This window comes from Stylophora pistillata, chromosome 1, assembly GCF_964205215.1.
Source record: "Stylophora pistillata chromosome 1, jaStyPist1.2, whole genome shotgun sequence".
NCBI lineage: Eukaryota > Metazoa > Cnidaria > Anthozoa > Scleractinia > Pocilloporidae > Stylophora > Stylophora pistillata.
This window is the reverse complement of record NC_142519.1, coordinates 54,081,181-54,101,647: the sequence shown is the minus strand read 5'-3', so window position 1 is coordinate 54,101,647 and position 20,467 is coordinate 54,081,181. Positions and strand designations below refer to the sequence as shown.

Genomic DNA, 20,467 nt, shown 5'->3' with positions numbered 1-20,467 from the left:
CGGGTCAGAGAAAGGTAACCTCTTATCTTTAGAGTAAATAATATTTCGCAGAATTGGTTTTCTTCAGCTGAATGGCGGATACCTTGTCTATAATTCTAGAAAAATGAAGGAAAGCTAATGTTATCATATAGTACATTATTGGAAAGGAAAATAAGAGTTCAGTTCAGTTCAGTTCCTTGAATGACTTGTCTTGGATAACTTGTATTCCCTTTCAACTTTGGGGTCATGGGCTGTACGATTTCCCTTGGAAGCCGTTGTTTTCGGACGATTGGTCCTCTTGTGCTTCGAACAATGAGTGCAGATTTTACATTGGTGACTATCTGCAACGGTTGTTGGCAAGGTAGGTGGACTGGCAGGCGTGGAATGTCGCACAGATATTCTGGAGAGCTACTACAGCAACGCTCTATGCATCAAATAATCATCATCATGCTCTAGCGTGAGGAACCAACGCTTTAAGTAGGAAAATCGCAGACCTGTTTGGGTTAGCTGACCGTGAGAGTTTCCGCAGTGTATTCGTTGTTTTGCAAAGGGGGAGATTGGGTTGCTCGCTCCGAAGTACTTGGCGAGCACCAAGGAACTAATTAGACACCAATGATCGAGCTGCGCACGAGAATCACGCGCACAAACAGGATCTTCAGTGTAGGTAAAACTCAAGGTCAGTGTTACCAACCCAAACATGACCACCTATGAAACTAATTATTCTCCACCATAACAAGCGATTAAAATGTCTAGCACGGAAAGAAGGAAATTCGCGAGCTGAGTCAAGTTCAAGCACGCACTCAAAGTAAACTATAAAATTACCAAAATAACACGTAGGCGCAAAAAGGCGAGACTTTGAAATTATTAAAAATAGCAATCCTTTCAAATACCCTACAACAAATGTAAAGAAATAGAAATTAGAAGTTAGTTTCTAATCGCTTCTTGGAGGTGATGGGTCAAAATTATTGATATATGCATTGAAGATCGGGACCGGATTCATTTAGGAAGCGGCCAGAAAACTGCACTCAGTTAGTTTCAAAAGATCTGCCGAATGAAGAGAATTGTCTCTTCTATGGCCATTGTTATAAGCGGATGAAGGTCAATGGTATTTCATAACTTTGTCTCATTATTCACTTTAAAAAATTGTTTCCTAGGGTAATTGTAATTGCCTTAAACTTGAGCCGATTAAAAATTTGTTTTGCTGTAAATAGCATTATATATAGATCGTATATTTTCGATCAAGCGGGAGTTAATCGTGCTGGGATAGCATTTTGTTCTCATACGCCTGCTATGTGACCACACGCACGGCCTGGGATAACGTTACGGCGTCCTCACAAAAAAATATAGCCGACTCACACTCGGTCCCAGGCATTGAGCGCCGCCTCAGTTCAACTTCGCAAGCAAGCCGGCGGTTTTCGGTGATAAAATATCTTTTATGTGAATATCATCTCCAGTGACCGGCGAAGAAATCAGTGATTTAGCTACTCCATTTCCCCACAATTACGTAATTATTCTGTTCATAAGTCGAAATTCTGCGAACAAAATATGATACTGGTCGTGTCTGCCATTGGAGCATGAGCACGAGTCGCAGTACTTTCCACAAGCTCTAGTCTTAACATTCTTCTTTCTTCTTACGCACCTTATCACAAGCTCAAGCACGAGCGAAAACTGGCGCTTCAGCAACACTACACGATCCATATTAACAGATGGAGTGGTAGGAATATTGTATCAGTTCGATTGACGTGTTTTGCCAATTTTATATCTTTCGCTCGCAGATACGTTGAGTACCGAGTTAAAGAGATCGCCGAGCGTCAACAGTTGCCCCTAGGACTGTGTCGCCGAGAGTCGACAATTGCCCCCGGGGATTATGTTAGATATGTCAGTGGCCTATGAGAATCAGGCTTTACAATCACTGAGGCATTTTTAATGCGAAATATGACCTTTCACTATTTAATGATAATTATCGGATATTTTTGCCGTTTTCATACCAAACAAAAATCGTCGTTAGTGGCGTAATCTCAACTTAAACGAGCAAATAGTATTTTGTATAACGTTGGCATTTCATACATTGTTAGCAACGTTAAAGTGATACTCGTAAAACTCAACTCGGCTTAGTTTCCCACCTGTATGTTTCCTTTGCTAGGACGTGAGAGGACTGGTTAAGAAAATGATACACATGTTGTACGCAATAGACTGGCGGCTTAATTTCGTTGCAATTATCGGAATTACTCTAAATTTTTATCACTACTTTACGGTACAAAGGTCTGAAAAATTGCAGCCAAAAAAAATTTGAAAGTTCACACTCGAGAAATCCGATTGGTCGATTGGAAGAGTCACATGGCCAAGTTTTCACTTGCCATCATGTTAGCTTCACGCATTGACAACACATTTTCATGTCATAATAGTATACGTCCAAATTCAACTTTTTATCGCAGGTCTTCAGTTCCTGAGCGGGATCTTTTAAAAATCTCTGCCTCATAACTGCTTGTCTGCATCCTGTATTACCCGTCCCGTCGCAATCATGGACTGTACTCTCGCAACTGCGTTCCTCTATGTATCGCGGATAATGGCCCTGGCCGAAGTCTGTTGTGAAGAAGCACTCTTTGCAGCCGTTTCCCGATGTAGTTCCTTTGCATGGATCAACTAGATTTGCCGAGGCGAACAACGCCGAGAAGTTTCCTGGCTGCATGGTGACAGGGTTTTTAAAATTTCTCCTCACTTCATCTAACGTAAAGGCCATGTAGTTCTTGTTGTATGCACCCAAAGGTCCACCACCATGTAGCCTTAGCTGGACCTTTGCCTCAGTTATTGTGAGCGGTGGGCACTTCTTTTCGTCATCGTCTTGCTTTGTGAGTAGGGGCAGTTGACAGATAAGGAGCAAGACCTGAGGAAAAATAGAAGAAACAGATTGAGACGTAACTCCTTGGGCCCATATCCATCTACGCCTTTACAAGATATAGGTAAAGGAAGTTTTGTTTCTAATGGCTTTTTACGGCTAATTCCACACAGCACAACTCTGATGTTATTTTTTGAGTCTACGATGAAGTCTGTACAATCTCTATCAATTAAGAGTATTTCGGTAAAAATCTTAGACCGCTTCAAATGCTTTAGAACGGAGCAAAAAACGGCTAAATTAACCCAAATTAGCCTTCCATACCACCGTAACAAAAAATCCACAATTGGCCGGAATATAACTAAGATAACAAGCGCGATAGAGATTTTAAGGTTAGAGAGCTGTCAGCTTCAATGAAGACATTGGGTGATCGAATTTTGGTACAGACAAAGTGTACTCATTTATTCAAGTTTGAGTCCAAAATGTATCAACAGGGACCTTAAGCAAACACGACGGCGGCGGCAACGGCAACGAGGACGTGGATAAACAAGAGATCTAATGGGGAGAACAATAGCTCAGCACGTGCATTTTGAAACTTTGTACATTTCTTAGTCGTACCATGTAAAACAACAACGTGTAATCGCCAAAATTTGCGTCGTCTGCGAGCCGAAACCGCGACGGCAAATATTTTAATTTCTATTTGGAACTCAACGCTACTTTTATACGTCACACTGAAGTTGAGCTGTGGCGCCGTATGAGACAGTAAGCTCATGCAGCTATTTTTGAAGTTCTAGCTTAGAGTAGAAATTCAATTTTTTAATCGAAGTCTTCCTTGGCGTTGCCGTCCTGACTGCTTAAGGTCCCTAACAGCGAGAAAACGAGATCTTAGCTCCTTGCTAGCGTGCTCATGCACTAAGCGTATTCCTTGCGGAGAAAAGTGAGCTATTTTCTCCCAATAAAAACCGCTTTGCTTTCGATCTGTAAGGTTACACTCGACTGCGAGAAATGTCGCGAGAACAGTAGGTACTCCGCCTGCACCTTCTGAATTTCCTAACATCAGGCCATTAGGTACGTAACAACACCATTCTTATCGGCGGTTTAGATGTTGGAAAAGCAGAACCTTCTCTGACGTTGCAATGCAACGTCTAATGACAAACGGTGGACAATTGCAGGCTGCTTTACGTGTCGCGAGGTTTTGCATATCTGAATATTTGAACAATAGAGTGTTTCTGTCGAGGAACTATCGGTTGATAGTTGCCCCGCGGAAATTTGATGTTCTTAAAACAAGTATTTGCCCGAGAAGCGAAGCTTCGTGTTTGTTCCGAGACATAAACACGATAGAGTGCTTATGTCTCGGAACCGATAGTTCCGAGACATAAACACTCTATCGTCTATATTGTTCACCCCTAAATTTTCTTCCGCGCGCCAGTTCGGAACAATCAAAACCCAGTAAATGCAGATCAGTCAAATATTTATTCATGCGTACAGTCTGTCACAAATATCAATAATTGGTAACCTTACATTAGCTAAATAATACGTTCTACCTGTCAGAATTAAAAAGTCACTGTTTTTAATTTCCGATCTGCCTAACTTCGCGGCCGTCAAACCATTTAAAATTTTTTACGGATGAGTACTACCATCTGGGTATTTTCTGGGAACGGGCACTATTCATCCGGGTATTTTCCGCGGACGGGCACTGTGGGCTGATAGTGTCTCTCCACGGTTGAACACTATCGCGTCACGTAATCAATTTAACCAATAAGAATCGGAGAAAATTTTATCGGTGAACTATAAGTGGTGATATTACGTTGGAGACAGCCATGCTCAAACTTCACTGTAGATATTGCAATATATTGCTGTAATACAAAACTTGGTGGCACGTAAACAGGCTCTTGAATGCATATTAGGCATTGAACACACTACCTCGCTGACGATATCAGAGAGTTTTATTTATAAATGTGTAATACACTTCCTGTTCTGTGTTGCCATTTAACAAACTTTAACTCGTGCGCGTGATGTTGGCACAGGTGAACCTTGTAAGAAAGCATGAACGTAATTGGATAGGTACTGCAATACAACAGCGACTTGTGATGTGGTCGATGTTTGCTTACTGAAATTCCTTTTTGAATTTTCTTCCGCGAAACACTATCGTATTGGGATTTTCTCTTAGTTTTATTAGCCAAATAATCCGCACCACTTTAAAGTTTATAAAATAACAAAGATAATGGTCTATTTTGCAACCAAGGTTGTTACCGTTCGAATGTGACCCCAAGTAGAGACACTCCAAACATTAGACTCGTCAACGAGGAATGTAGAGTTTCAACGCGAGATTTCCAGTTAGAACGACTTAACTGAGTCTTACTTTTCTTTAGAACAGTTATTCTCATCTCAGTTTTCGAATGTATTGCTAAAGCCCTTCCTAGTGTAAATAGATACTAGGGACCTTAAGCAAACTATGACGGCAACGGCAAAACAAAATATCTTATCTCTCTCGGAAAAAAGAATGGTACGGCACGTGCGTTTTTAAACTTTTGGGTTTCTTAGCCTTCCTACAACATTAATCACCAGAATTTGCGTGATCTGAGAACAGAAGCCCCCTCGACAAATTATTGAAGTTTTCATTTTGAACTCAACACTGTTGTATGTTGAAGCTGTGCTGAGGCGCCCCAAGAGAAGGGAGACATATCTAGCCATTCAAGATATTCTAACTGAAAAAAAAAAAAGAATCGTGTTTTGATTGACGTCTTCCTCGGCGTTTCCGTCCTGACGGCCTAAATGTGACTTTGTCCGAGTCTTCTTTTGGTTCATTTCCGCTGGGTGTAGCTTTTAGTTTTGCATTTATAAGGGATATATCTTATGAAGCAGTTATCTTAACAGTTGTGCTTCTTATCATATCACAGTTTGGTCATTAGCGTTGAGTTATACGTAATTCTGGATTTCATCCATCAACTAGTTATAACAAGCACATACTTTGGAATTTTTCATTAAATCCTACCTTCATGTAATGCCGAAAGATAAACATCGCTCTTACTCAGTGGTAATTTTAGGCGAATAACTCTCAGGAAACCAGAAGATGTGTGCATAGGGAGCTTCAACTGCCAACTGGCCAGCATAGCAAAATACCGAGATGAAATAAGTCAAGTTTGTGCAACTCAATATTAAATGTAAAAAACCATAGCAACCTTTGTATTAATCATCGGGACATAGATACGATTGAGTGTTGTATTGGGCGGATCGTAAAGTGTACTTTTATGCTGGTATAATATTTGTTTACAGGATTCCCGTTCAATAATACTTTTTCATGAAAATAACCTATTACAGTTTTGGGTAAGTACCTTTAACAGAATAGCTTTTACCATCTTTGAAAGGCTCATATGATGCGGGTACTACAGCTATGTTAATTCCTTTGGGAAACGTGACTTGAAATAATATTGAAAAATAATTGACAAACAGGAAACAGTCGGCTCGGTTTATAGTATTGCTGAGTATTTTTAGAGTTGTGCCGTATTTTGATAAGCCTGTAGGGTGAGTCAAAATACAAACGACTAGTTAAAAATACGTAGCAATACAATAAACCGGAATATCTGATAAGTTATTTATCATTCAACTGCTTCATTTTCTGCGCATTTATTATAAGGAGATAAAAGCAAAGTTGATGGAAAAGCGTAACGTACAGCCGACCGGTTGAACAGGTTTTTTTGCAGAACAGAAAAAACAACTGCACTATGTACACTCCATATGGTACAGTTGGGTAAGCTCTTTAGCGCAATGACTCCTTGTTGGCGAGAACATTTTAAAAGTTCACAAAAACAATAAAACATTTAGTTTTTCCGAGGGATCATACAGGTTTTGAATTTTTTGTTCGCCTTCGTTGCGAGGTCCAATACGCTAGTGAAAATAAGTGATCCACGTATTCTGATGAACCTCGTTGTGAGATACGGTACGCCAGTAAAAATAGGTGGTACAGAATGTTCAACCAAATTTTGCAAAACAATATTGCCGCCTGCTTATGAAGTTGGAGGTGAAAAGGCAAAAAATAGTGAGGATATCTACAATTAAGAAAAAAGGTAATCTCCAGGACTGCTAGAAACTACAGCAGCTCTTAGACAGCTGAGTTTTTTTGTTTTTTTTTTTGTTTTTTTGATATCACCCTCAAAAGCCGAAGCTTTGCTTGCTACGAGATTACTTATGCCAACCAGTGTGGGTTACTCTTCCACAATGAGAGTAGGGATACATGTGGACATTTTTAACGGCAGTAGGGAGGAAATAGGGTTGGATTGGTGGCTGAAAACTATCGAGAGAGACCGCAGAAAGGAAAAGCACAAATAAGACCGGAAGTTTTGGACAAATATTGTTACTACTCCATAATACTGACCCGCAGACGTTGGGGAGGAAGAGTGAATGCAAATTGCATTCCCCTTATATACGCTCAATCATAGGCTGCTAAGAATAGAATGTCAGCTCCCAAACAGGACGGAAAAGAGTGTTCTATAAATAAGATGAATTCATAATTAAGAGTGTTTTTGTTTTTTCTCAAATTTGCTAGCTCAATATCAGCTTACTGGGGTCAGTGTCCGAAGCATTTTTACAAGAATAATATAATATCAGACGCTTATGACCTTGAAGAGTCTAAATTCTCTTATATTGCCTAAAAACGAGCTGAGGTTTATTAGCCGAGTAATCAGAAACAAGGCTGCAATTTTTGCCCAAATATAGAATTGGAGGTTCAAGCAATGTTTTCCTTCATAAAACTCACAACTGATTACGAGGAAGCAATGAAAAGCTTACAAGAATTAAAGATTAAGCCATAATTGCGAAGCACTAAATAACTTATTGTAATTGATTTCGTTTAAGGGAGATTGGGTTAACATTTTCTGAAAGAAATTTTGAGTTGAACTTCGCACTTAAATGTGGCGGTCGGTCATAGTGCGGTGGATGAGAATGAATCAAGAGGATTGTTTTGTAAACTTAACTGCCGTGAAAATGAGCCTCTTGAGTTTTCATCGAGACGAAAGGATATTTCGACATTTCAATCCATGTGCTTTCAACACAGCAAGAAGGTGAAAAATTTGAAAGGCAAATTTGTTTTGGTGTTATAAAAGTTGTGAACATAAGTTAACTAGACTGACGTAGATGATATTTTCAAGAACTGATTTACTTTCTAACTATTGTTTGACTTAGTATTTGAAGCTGACTGAAAGTAGTGTCTAAATTTCAGACGAAACGCTACGCAACATTTAGTTAATGAGTGATCGAGGAAGTTGTGAAAATGCGGCTGATTATGTTAAAATAACGCTTGCAGCAATGCTGATAGCGTCGGCACAGAATTGTAGTAGTCAACTAAATGTTACACCAAATTTTCTTTCAAAGACAGACGTTGTAGTTTCTTTGAATATATTATAGTGTTTCTACCCTTATAGTTAACCTAAGTTCGGCTCGTTTAGTAGACGAATTTGTGTAGATCGATCATCGGAAGAGGCTGTATCTTTTTGTGTTTCAGTGTATAGGTTTTATCTCACATTTACTCTCTTGTGAGACTGAGACCGAGTTGTCTTCTGCTTCTGAAAAATTTTGGGAGAAAATGTCTATCTATACACAAAGAAGTGAGTTGTTTGCGTCCTCGTAAGTTTGCTAAAAATGAATATTTTACTTGTTAAACGTTGCTTGCATCTCAAATTAGACTAACTGGGTTACAGTAGTTCATTACAAGAGCTCTGAAACTTTGAATTTCACTAGTTGGCTGCAAGTTAGGTGTTCAGCTCAGCTCTGACTCGCTTGCGGAGTAAAATATCCTTTGTTTGAATATGTAGTGTCGTCATTCAGACACAAAGAGAGGGTCTCCTCTTCATTGCCAAAGGCTAACTGAACTTTGTTAACAAACAAGTTACACCTATAGAAGTAGAGGAGTTTACTGACGTATAGTAATTCTACAGCATGCAGGTATTTTACAGCATGCAGGTATTTTACAGCATGCAGGTATTTTACAGCATGCAGGTATTTTACAGCATGCAGGTATTTTACAGCATGCAGGTATTTTACAGCATGCAGGTATTTTACAGCATGCAGGTATTTTACAGCATGCAGGTATTTTACAGCATGCAGGTATTTTACAGCATGCAGGTATTCTACAGCATGCAGGTATTTCAGTGCAGTAGGATTACTGCGAGTTGTACATTTACTAAATTAAAGTACGAAATGCTCACATTAGAACCCATAATGAGCTCGTTGTCAATAATTACAAGATAGGTGCATATGTAATCAGCACACTACATCCTTCCCGGCCAACGTTGAGAAATCATTTTTTCAATGAATGTATTTTGTTTATTTGGTGTATATTTAAAAGATCTAGTTGATCAAAAAGTGGAAGGGATGGTGCAGTATATGGTGAAAAGGTTATCATTCTTAATATATTCTTTTGTAATTTAAACAACTTTTCCAACCGCGTTGGATAAGTATTAGCCCATACGATGTTTCCGTACTGGAGGTTTGGCTATATCAAACTGTAATACAACATTCTGAAAAGTGGTTGACTAATGTAAAAGCGAATTCCACAAAGCGTGGAAACGTTCTACCTTGCCGTTACTACGCGCATAATACGGTAAAACGCGAATGTGCCTTATCTCACAAGACTTGAGGAATGCCTCGAACTCTGCGCTTTTAAACTGCTTGCCATTATCCGAAACGATTCCCTCCGGAAAACAGAATCTCGAGAATATATATGTGAAAACTCTAATAGCCTCACTAGAAGTTATCTCTTTCAACACGTGCGCTGGGATAAGACGAATAGTAATCGATATATAAGTTAGAATGTAATTTCAATCCATCTGACCGACGATGTCAACAGCTCCCTTGATCCAAGGACCACGGGGTAGCTTTACAGGCTGAAGCAGTAGGTTTTTATTTAACGAGTGATTAAGGACATAAGGGTGACGATTCTCATACATCGTCTCTGTTGCTTCCATCCCGGGCCAACAAAATCTAGATCGAAGAAATTGATTGGTTTTAACTATTCTGATGAGTTTCATGCGCCAGCCGTAAAACTCTCTTTCTCAACGATTGCGGGATAACAATTCGATTTCCCCGGAGAATTATACCTTCGTAAACAGATAATTTATACTTTAGTTTCAGAAAAGGTTTTAGCTCTTGGTCGCGTGACCATTTCCCGCTTTGGATCACCAGGCATAGAGTTTGACCACAGGGGGCAGACGCAAGCGGCGTGTCTGGTCATTTGTTCGAAATATAAAGAAATGTATGGGAGAATATCGAAGAGTCGTAATATCGTAAACTTATATCGAGGAATGTCTATTTTAAGGCTCAAAATAAATGTAAACCTACCTTACGTGCCGTGTATTGTCGTCTCTGAGGTTCTAAATGGCGAATTTGAGCGATTTGCGGGAGTGGTAGATTTTGCGTTGACTTTTACTCTACTGTATAAAAAGGAGACAAGGGTGGAAAGCTCACTTTCGACCGCTCCGCTTTCAAAGCCGATTTTCACCCAGAAATTAGAATCGCCCGGCTTCCAAATCAAACACCAGATAAACCAAAAGGTTGACGCTTCTTCTCGTGTCATTCAATCGAAGATCCATTCAAAATCAAAGCACTAACCGCCAAAAAACTTTCGAGAAATGAAGCTTTCAAAGCGATCGGCATCCGCGGCACGGATTTGGTGTGCCAGAGAGCAACCGTCACGCTGTTTGCTTCATGCTGATTGGATGATGGTAAACAATGCTCTGTTTCAAATGCCTCATGTGAGAGGGGAGTTAGAGGCATATTCGTGCCTGCGATTCATCTACTGACTAGCCTGGTGTGAGGTTTATGGCGCGTGACGGAAACCTTATACGACCTCAAACCTCTTTATTCGCGTAACCCAATGAGCTCTGAGAGGATACTTGTGATTATTTTCGAATAACGGATTGAGCTGAACGGTAAAGAGAAGGAAGGGTCGAACTGGCGATGTTTTCTGCGTTAAGAAAAATGACAATTGAAGGTTACAAAACATCACAGGGTAAATTAACTTTCACCAGACGGGTTACGCGAATAAAGAGGTTTAAGGTCGTGTAGGGTTTCCGTAACGCCCCATAAACCTCACACCAGGCTAGTCAGTAGATGAATCGTCGGCGCGAACGTGCCCCTGATTCCCCTCTCACATGAGGCATTTGAAACAGGGCATTGTTCATCATCATCCAATCAGCGTGGAGCAAACAGCGTGACGGTTGCTCCCTGGCACACCAAATCTGTGCCGCGGTTGCCGATCGCTTGGAAAGCTTCATTTCTCGAAAGTTTTTTGGCAGTTAGCGCTTGGATTTTGAATGGATCTTCGATTGAATGACACGAGAAGAAGCGTCAACCTTTTGGTTCATCTGGTGTTTGATTTGGAAGCCGGGCGATTCTAATTTCTGAGTGAAAATCGGCTTCGAAAGCGGAACGGTCGAAAATGAGCTTTCCACCCTTGTCTCCTTCTTATACAATAGAGTAACAGTCAACGCAAAATCTACCACTCCCGCAAATCGTTCAAATTCGCCATTTAGAACCACAGAAACGACAATACACGGCACGTGAGGTAGGTTTACATTTATTTTGAGCCTTAAAATAGACATTCCTCGATATAAGTTTACGATATTACGACTCCCATACAGTATATTCTCCCATACATTATTATATTTCGAACAAACGAACAGATACGCCGCTTGTGTGGGCCCCTTGTGGTTTGACGGCCAGACATCCTTGTTAGTCTCGTGTCTTGTGTTATCGAGAGTGATGGCTTGCAGATTGCGAACGTTCGTGTCACAAAGGAACCTTATATAAATTTTGCACACATCACCGATATCGGAGTCGTCGGCGTTGCTGACAGATAATCGGCTGTGTTCTTATTGCCCGAAATGTATTGAATTTGGAAACTGTACTTGTGCAATCTCCAGGCAAAACGTTAAATTCACGGTGGAAAAATTTTGCCTGCATGAAGATCGAACATGTTGGGCAAAGGTTTATTGTCCGTCAACAGCGTGACCTGTGCACCAAATAAATAGTTATGCAAACGTTCGACTGTCCATTCGCATCCCAGAGCTTCGTGTTCAATTTGCGAATACTTCCTTTCCGTCGGAGTCAACGATCGACCTACATAAGCCATGGGCTTGTGCTCCGGCGCTCTATTACTGATCCTGTGGCAAAATAGCGTCTAAACCGGCTGGAATAGCATCGGTAACTACGTATGTGGGAACATCTAAACGGAAACAAGCGAGGACCACCTCGCCCGATAATGCTTCCTATAAGGCGCTGAACGGCTTGCTCAGATCGGCTCCCCAACATCACCTCTCTCCTCTTCGAGTGAGTCTTCGAAGTAGCACGACCATATTCGCATAGTTTGAAATGAACTTGGCAACATAACCACACGTTCCCAGGAAGGATCGAAGATCCGACAGAAGTACATTTCCTGAATTAAATTGCGAAGTGCTCACCTTAGAACCCATGCTAAGCTCGTTGTCAATAATTACAAGATGTTCACAAGTGTTGAAGAATAACAGTAAACTTGGAATTATTTTGAACTCGTAATAATATCTTTGGGGCTTGTATTCTTTTAATGATAAAAGTTTGGTCGGTTCTCTAAACTATGGTCGAGTTTGCGGTATGAAAACTACAACTTCTTAGCGTATTTCCGATTAGTACCGCGGTAAAGCTACAAGAGGTGGGGGGGGGGGTAGTAAGGGTGCCTGTTCTCAAGCTCCTCCCTCCCCTCCCCCCCGTACGTTTTCATAGGGAAATCATTGAAACCACGTCATAAAACTGACCGGGCAGATTTCCACAAATAGTCGTTTCGTCAGGAAAATTCATTATGTTCGATAATTCTCATGCTCTGTGGTAAGTCAATCGCAGCCCAACTGGTGACTGGGAGGATTGCAGAGAGTTCTTTAGAACCAACGAATTACGCAAAGCAAATTTTGGGAAAGATTTGAGTAGAGAGATGCGCTTGGTTTGGTGTATGAAACTCTTCCCTCGCTACCTTTTTTGCCCTACCCCTCCTCCCATTCGTAACAGAACAGAACGGCGCCTTTGTGATCGTGGTTCTCCACTGAGGGTAAACGCCCAATCTTGACACAGTTACCTTTCGCGATACTAGGCTACTAGACTGATTAAGATCTCGATGGGTGGATAACCGATATAAACATAAATAAATATATATATATATATATAACTAACTGCAGACAGTACTGTTTCGGCCTTCTGGGCCTCATCAGTGCAGTGCTAATGCTAGGATGGAGGAGAACCAATATGGTCACCCCAAACGATCCAACCTTTGTGGTATCGTCTAAGCCATGCCAGAGTGCTCAATATATATATATATATATATTTTTTTTTTGGTAATGAGTTGATTTATTATATCCTCACTATGAATTAAATTTTTTGAATGATAAACAGATAATACCAAGATTGTGCTTTATTGAGGAAATTCAGTTCTGACTTTGCCAAATGTATTTATCTTTCGTTCGATTTTTAACCGATAGGGAAGACCATGCACTCACAACACACGCGTATTGGTTGGGTATAGGGCAATAATTCTTCATATCCTGTGACTGGATTACATCGTCCTGTCTTGTAAAGAAATTGCTGAAGCATTGTCGCTGTTTGACATTGGCCAAACACTCCGTGTGAACACATTGCTTGTCCGCATTTGACCTCGTTGATGAAGGAAGGTATCCTATCGTGACCCAAGAAGGTGACAGCAGGGCAGGTACTGCACATGCGCAGTAGTCCATTCTCCGTTGCGTGACAGTCGGTGCGTGACGTCAGTGTACTCGCTTTTGTAGGAGCATTAAGGGGGAGATTGTTGATAATGGAGTTGTTAAGTGGAGAAGTGCTCACGGTTGTGACAAGGTTTGGGAATTTTCGAGCTGCCTTCCACGTTAGAGCCATGAAACGTCGATTGAAGCCGCCATAACTTGCCCCTCGTTGATTGCCCAGTCCGTTCAGTTTTCGAATCAGCTGTGCACGGCTGTGGCGCTTGCAACGAAGAAACAGGGGGCTCTGTCGTTTGAAACGGAGTGGTGTCAGCGATGTAAACTCCAGCAATGTTTGATTGACATTCGGCTCAGCTGCAAGATCCTCCGCGGCTGAGGGAAGACCACCGGCCACTGCGTATTTCAGACAGGCGAAAAAAGCTGCAGTTGTCAAAGCTAGCTGTAGACGAGAAATTGTAAAAATCAATTTGAATTTCTACTAGGAAAGGAAGTCTTAGAATGCGTTTTGTTCCATTGCAGCTAGTTTTCTGCCAAAGAAATCAATAGTTGTCGGCGAGTTCTAACCCCTACCGATGATCTCTCAAAAGATAGAAAATACTCGTCAAGACTTTAAAAAACGCACATTTAGACTAAAGTGATTCAGGATCGATGGTAAGAACTAATGTTTTTCTTTTTAATAAAATGGACAGACAAAAATATTATCTACCGCAGAGTGTCATGGTATTTCATTTTTCTACCTCAGTATAGAATGAGATAGAATAAATATATGAAAATCATATATTGAACTGCGGTATTTGATACGTATGATGCACGATCCTCGCAGTAGATAGCGCTATTTAAGCAATAACGAAATTCAGACCTGAAAAAAATCAGGCCTGTACGGGACTCGAACCACTGACCTCTGCGATACTAGTGCAGCGCTCTAACCAATTGAGCTAACAAGCCAACTGAGAGCAGGCCGTTAAGTTGATTCGTAATGAACCCGTGAAAGTGATGAAATGAGATAGAATAAATATATGAAAATCATATATTGAACTGCGGTATTTGATACGTATGATGCACGATCCTCGCAGTAGATAGCGCTATTTAAGCAATAACGAAATTCAGACCTGAAAAAAATCAGGCCTGTACGGGACTCGAACCACTGACCTCTGCGATACTAGTGCAGCGCTCTAACCAATTGAGCTAACAAGCCAACTGAGAGCAGGCCGTTAAGTTGAATCAACTTAACGGCCTGCTCTCAGTTGGCTTGTTAGCTCAATTGGTTAGAACGCTGCACTAGTATCGCAGAGGTCAGTGGTTCGAGTCCCGTACAGGCCTGATTTTTTTCAGGTCTGAATTTCGTTATTGCTTAAATAGCGCTATCTACTGCGAGGATCGTGCATCATACGTATCAAATACCGCAGTTCAATATATGATTTTCATATATTTATTCTATCTCATTTCATCACTTTCACGGGTTCATTACGAATCAACTTAACGGCCTGCTCTCAGTTGGCTTGTTAGCTCAATTGGTTAGAGCGCTGCACTAGTATCGCAGAGGTCAGTGGTTCGAGTCCCGTACAGGCCTGATTTTTTTCAGGTCTGAATTTCGTTATTGCTTAAATAGCGCTATCTACTGCGAGGATCGTGCATCATACGTATCAAATACCGCAGTTCAATATATGATTTTCATATATTTATTCTATCTCATTTCATCACTTTCACGGGTTCATTACGAATCAACTTAACGGCCTGCTCTCAGTTGGCTTGTTAGCTCAATTGGTTAGAGCGCTGCACTAGTATCGCAGAGGTCAGTGGTTCGAGTCCCGTACAGGCCTGATTTTTTTCAGGTCTGAATTTCGTTATTGCTTAAATAGCGCTATCTACTGCGAGGATCGTGCATCATCAGTATAGAATGTCGTACTGTTTGCGGAAGTGACTGTCAGTCTGTCAACTGCCTTTTCTACCCAACCTCGGGATGTTGACTGTCTCCCGAAGATGTTTCAGTTGCATTGGTTACATTTATTTTACCTTAATCGCGAGAAGAGACATTTAGAATTCTTACCATTATTTTAAAGTCCATTTTTATGTCAACAGACAGGTCTCAGGATCGGTCCGTCTCTATAGTGAATATATAAAGTAAAAGTAAGATCACAACTGGAGTTGTTCAAATGACATTAATTGAGAAATATAAATATTGTTCGTAAAGCAATTAAAACTTGGATTTGGGATTTTTTTCGGAATTTATCCCCAGAACTCTAAACTGAAATTAAAATGTGATCTTTTTTTTTCACCTTTGAAGAAGTACTTACCCTGGGAATAAGGCCACCAAGAACGAGAAGGAAGACAAAATTAAACGCGAATTATGGGAGTGATTTACAGGACCAAAGAATGCGCGGTTCAGCTTGCTCAAATAAAAGCTTAACATAGATATGGAATGAGCAAGAAATCTGTTCGATTGAATCTAACATACCTTTGTGTTTCAGAGTTTTCAGAAAAGGAAATCTTGACGTTCTCAGCTCAGTTTAATGCTGTTCGCTGACAAGTTTCTCTGCAGTGTTGGGCGGAAAGTAAGACAGGATTTATAAATCACGACCCTAAGCAGTCTTGTCACCTGAGACATTCCTATTTCCTCCTGGTTTCCATATTTGTTAGGGGAAACGAGAACGCAAAAAAAAAAAAAAAAAAAAACTTACCAATCGAAAGTTTAAGTTCCCTTAGACGCTAGGGTTTTTTTTTTAAATATTTTTTTTCCTGTACATTATCTTCTTATGTGGTAGTGGAACTACGTAAAAGTTTGAGAGGGATTAAAATGAAGAACGTTTTAGACACAGACTTTGGGACACACGCCCATGTGACGAAAGGTTACTCTTAAGCTAATGTTCCTGTTGTTGTTGGTTCGTTAGCTTATTTACTCTGGAACTAACGTTATTCAGCTTTTCCCTTCGGAGTCGCTTCCTGTTTAGAGTGAAAGAGTGCTTTGAATAATTGTGTCATATTGGCGTGTGTTGCAATCTTGACCAATATACTCTGTGATGTTTTCATTAACGTTAATTCCTCGTACAATTCTCAATTACAATTCTCCGTAATTTTTAGATATGGTCACTGACTCTAGGCTGGTCCATTCTCCTGTTTTCTGAAATAATACCATCTTTACAAGCCGATTTAATTTAACGTCATTGAACTCAATTAGAGTCAATTGTGTGGGGAGCGCACCCTTTTTTTTTTTTTTTTTTGCTTTTAAATTCCTGATAATTCCTGCGTCAATTCTAGATTTTTGTAATTTCCCGTCTCGTCTGAAGGTTTTTACCCGCTGGTGAGGAAATCCTTTATTTTTGTCTGATTTTTGTGGGTGCAGTTAACGGACGTGTCATGTGACGTCATGATGCGTTTAAGAGTGTTTTCGAATGGTGATCGCCCCGCGAAGATTTTTCATAAATAGAATCGTCTTACGCGTGTAAGGTCTGGGTTTTCCTTTACTTAAAATGTTGAATTTTGCTTTGAAATGATAGTTGGAAAGCATTGCATATGTCGTTTATTCTTAGAAAGGCAATTGTTTGTTTGAACAAAACTTTACTACGAGGACAGTCGAATTTTCTAAACTGGCGCTCTCAGCAACACTTCCATTGCACCAAGATGTTAACGAGAACGCTGACTGCTTATAGTTTTTTTTTTAATTGAAATCGAAATCGAAGTAAAAGTTCTTGAGATCAATCGTGGTATTCTGAGGAGACTTTCGAAATTTTCGACAATGTTTGATCCAGCTTTTCAGTCACATCAGCTGTCCATTGTTGTTTAGCAAGGTGGCAGCTTGTTGCCTTTTTCGTTTGCTCAGCAATCTGGGGTGTTTTTCTTTTCTGAGGTGGGTTATCACATGTTTGTCATTGTCTGTGGGCTCAGTTTGGGCCCACCGTGTCTAACGACAGGTGAAAAAACGGAATATACTGGACAGGTTATGGTTTTTTTAAGTAACGATTTTCGTGTACGCACAGAAAAGTTAGTGGAATCATTCAAAATGCATTCGCAGGTAAGAACATATATTATTGTAAGTGTGACAACCTATCACCCAGGCTGTAATACAGATAGCTGTTTGCTAGTTGCATCGCATCGCGAACAGTTAATTTAAAATGAAAGAACCAGTTAGAGAGTCACGTACATCTTCTTTTGGATGCATTTTATACTATAACGGGTCGTGATTTCAATCCTGTTTACTGTCCTAATGTATGAAGGGACTTCCTGATTATCTCCCGTAATCAAAGTTGGTACGACCTCAACGTATTGCAACTTATCTTTCTTCTTGGGATTCTTAGGAAAAATATTACGTTCGAAGTTCAAACAAGTCATTCGCCGGTTAGTGACGAAGGGGTCGGACTATATACTGCGTACAGTAAATCTGCTTTATTGCCGTTCTGTTTTGCGTTGCGCCACCATTTTGTTGATGATATTTATAAACGCAGACTCGATGCATTTTTGAGCGAGTTTAGAAATGAACTGTACTCCAAGTGATCGATTATGGTATAGAATGACGCTTTTTTTCGCGTTTGGCCTTTATTTTATGTCTGTATTAAGCGGTCCTATGGGCGACCGCTTAAAAACAGGTTCACCTTTCGGTGAAACCATTCTAACTGAAAGTAGTTTGCTCCAGGCTCCTTTCTTATTTTATATTGAATGCTATTCCTTTCTCGCGTTAAAGCAAGACATGTTTCTAATATCTGAGAATAAAACCATTTTCTTTTCGGATAATAGGCACAGTGCTTATTCATAACACTTCCCTGGAAAAAAAGGAAATTGAAATTTCTCCCACAGATTCAATTGCTTGTCGTTGTTCTTTTTTTCTAGGTAGTGAATTAGCTTCATTCCTAAATGGCGTTTTTCCTTTTACAAGGATTTCTACCAGAAAAGATAGAAAAAGAAAAGCTTTCTGCTAGGTTTGTAGAATTGAATTTAATCTCTACAAAACCTTAGGTAACTGTTCTCTTTCCTGTTTTATTTCCTCAGGTTGTGACGATTTATTCAATTTTACTAATTACGTTGTTCATGATCACGCGTGGATTCGTCCAGGACTCATTCACGCGTCATCTCACGCGCGTTGTGCTGTACCACGGTAAACAGGAAATACGTCACCCTTGCAATAGTCCTGTCAGCAATAATAGTAACTCTGGGGGCAAAAAAATTATTTTGTGCATGGTTCCCACGGAGGAAGAACTAAGGGAGCAATTGAAAAGCACAGGAGGGTTAAACAAGCATTATGCTGCGGTGACAGAACGTGAAGCCGAGAACTTTACCAACCTACTTCCTGGCCCTCAACCACCTGTTACAAATGGCGAGGAGAAACCATTCCTTATCATATGGAGTCACTTTATGTCTTCACCGTCACGCAACCGGAAAGAATTTTTAGGTATAAAGAAATTGCTGTCACGTAACAGAAAAGCAGTGTCACGCAGTGAAGTCTTTGAGAACAACATAGTCGGTTCAAAGAAAGTTCGTTGCGACTACCGAGGTGGCCGAACGGAGACCGGTATGATCCGACTGTGCACCGAGTGTCAACGAGTTTCCAAGCTAAGTTCCGATCGATTTCCACGTTACATTAATGAAGTTGCGTGCGATGAAGAAATTGCAAGTCGAAAAAAGGATAATTTGTGCTGTAACATGCATCAAGGAATGTGCATTCAACGTTATATACTGATTGATTTCCTAGTTAGAACTGAAAAATACGTAGAAGTGGAGTCTCCAAATCCTCAGCTATATTTCAGAGCTTTTAAGCAGGTCTGGGAACCGTACACACAAAAGATTCGTAGTTGTTGTGAATTTCAGCTGTGGTAAAATTTTGAAGGGGAAACTGCTCAAAATAAATTTTAAAAGGAAAACAAGTATCTAAAGAGACCGTGAAGTTCCGTCGGTAGGGGCCTATTACAAGGTAATTTGGTTTTATCAACCGAGTTCATATTGTAAATTGGCTATCGCAAAGAGTTTTAATAAACAACAACAACAACAACTTTATTTTTACCCAACAAAAAAACATACTGATAAAAATAATGATAAATTGACAAAAATATTAAATAAATTACTAGCTGCCCCAAATAACCATAGAGGCTAGAAAAGAAGGGCAGCTATACTTACGTGATTTATGTAATTTAATTATTTGGGTCAGATATAACACACACAACACACACGCACTCGCACACAAACACACTCATTCATCATGCAAAACAACGTCAAGGAAGCAAGGAATGTCAGAGTAAAAAACAAGCGGAAGTTTGAATAAAGTTGACGTTTCAGGCCCTTCGTACGGAGCGAATAGAGGAATTGTATGTTAGTCGTGTTTTAAATGCAGAAAAATGGAGCTACGCTATTGGTGGGAACATGGTAATATGAAAACACAAATAGTTGATGAGATGCGTTAGGTTGAAACCGTAGGTGTTATTAAGAGTGCCGATTTGAACTGTACAAATTTCTGGTCTAGAGTTATGCGGCTTTTCAAACTACCTAAATGTTGAGAAATGCCGCAGACTGCCATATGCTTTTTAGAATGATTTGGGAAGGCGAAGTATTCAGCGAATGGTTTGGATGCCATAATAAAACAGGACGATTAAATAGGAATTTCTTTTACTTCCTGTATCAGGATTAGAGCATGCCACAGAAAAATTCAAGACTAAACATTCGCAATTGTGTCTGCAATAAGTTATAAGCGAGGTTTCCAACAACTTCTGTAAGTTTATCGAAGCGAATTGTCAAAGTTTCAAGAGCTGGTAAGACTAGAAATCATACCGAGTCACTTGACCGTTAAGGGAGAAGACACAGTGCGATCAACCTAATCCTAAAAAGGATCCTTGCATAATAATGGATCAAAGTGAAAAATGTCGCTTGGATTCAACATAACACAGAAACATGTTTGTTTAGCAGTGAAGAGGTGGGAAAAGAGAGGATGGGTGTGAACAGG

General features: G+C 40.2%; 3 protein-coding genes across 5 annotated transcripts; 1 reads left to right on the top strand and 2 right to left on the bottom strand.

Annotated features, from left to right (window-relative positions):
* Positions 1–1,915: 1,915 nt before the first annotated feature.
* Positions 1,916–5,963, bottom strand: LOC111335364 (putative skeletal organic matrix protein 8). Its single transcript, XM_022941247.2, has 2 exons — positions 5,808–5,963; positions 1,916–2,863 (listed from the first exon to the last, which is right to left on the bottom strand). Exons 1-2 carry the CDS (start codon positions 5,832–5,834, stop codon positions 2,339–2,341), a joined length of 552 nt encoding a protein of 183 aa, XP_022796982.2. The 5' UTR covers positions 5,835–5,963; the 3' UTR covers positions 1,916–2,338.
* Positions 5,964–11,023: 5,060 nt separating this feature from the next.
* LOC111335392 (putative skeletal organic matrix protein 8) lies at positions 11,024–19,926 on the top strand. Of its 3 annotated transcripts, none has more exons than XR_016002281.1 (2): positions 11,024–11,372; positions 13,312–14,766. XR_016002281.1 is itself a non-coding variant. In XM_088762629.1 (2 exons), the coding sequence occupies exon 2, from the start codon at positions 18,565–18,567 to the stop codon at positions 19,348–19,350; it is 786 nt and encodes a 261-aa protein (XP_088618755.1). In that variant the 5' UTR covers positions 11,024–11,372; positions 18,526–18,564; the 3' UTR covers positions 19,351–19,926. The 3 variants fall into 3 exon arrangements, 2 of the variants coding, with proteins under 2 accessions (XP_088618755.1, XP_088618753.1); XM_088762629.1 differs by lacking the exon at positions 13,312–14,766 and adding an exon at positions 18,526–19,926; XM_088762627.1 differs by lacking the exons at positions 11,024–11,372; positions 13,312–14,766 and adding exons at positions 16,685–17,554; positions 18,526–19,926.
* LOC111335396 (putative skeletal organic matrix protein 8) lies at positions 13,230–16,084 on the bottom strand. The gene is made up of 3 exons (XM_022941288.2): positions 16,001–16,084; positions 15,593–15,648; positions 13,230–13,984 (listed from the first exon to the last, which is right to left on the bottom strand). Exons 2-3 carry the CDS (start codon positions 15,608–15,610, stop codon positions 13,301–13,303), a joined length of 702 nt encoding a protein of 233 aa, XP_022797023.1. The 5' UTR covers positions 15,611–15,648; positions 16,001–16,084; the 3' UTR covers positions 13,230–13,300.
* Positions 19,927–20,467: the final 541 nt, after the last annotated feature.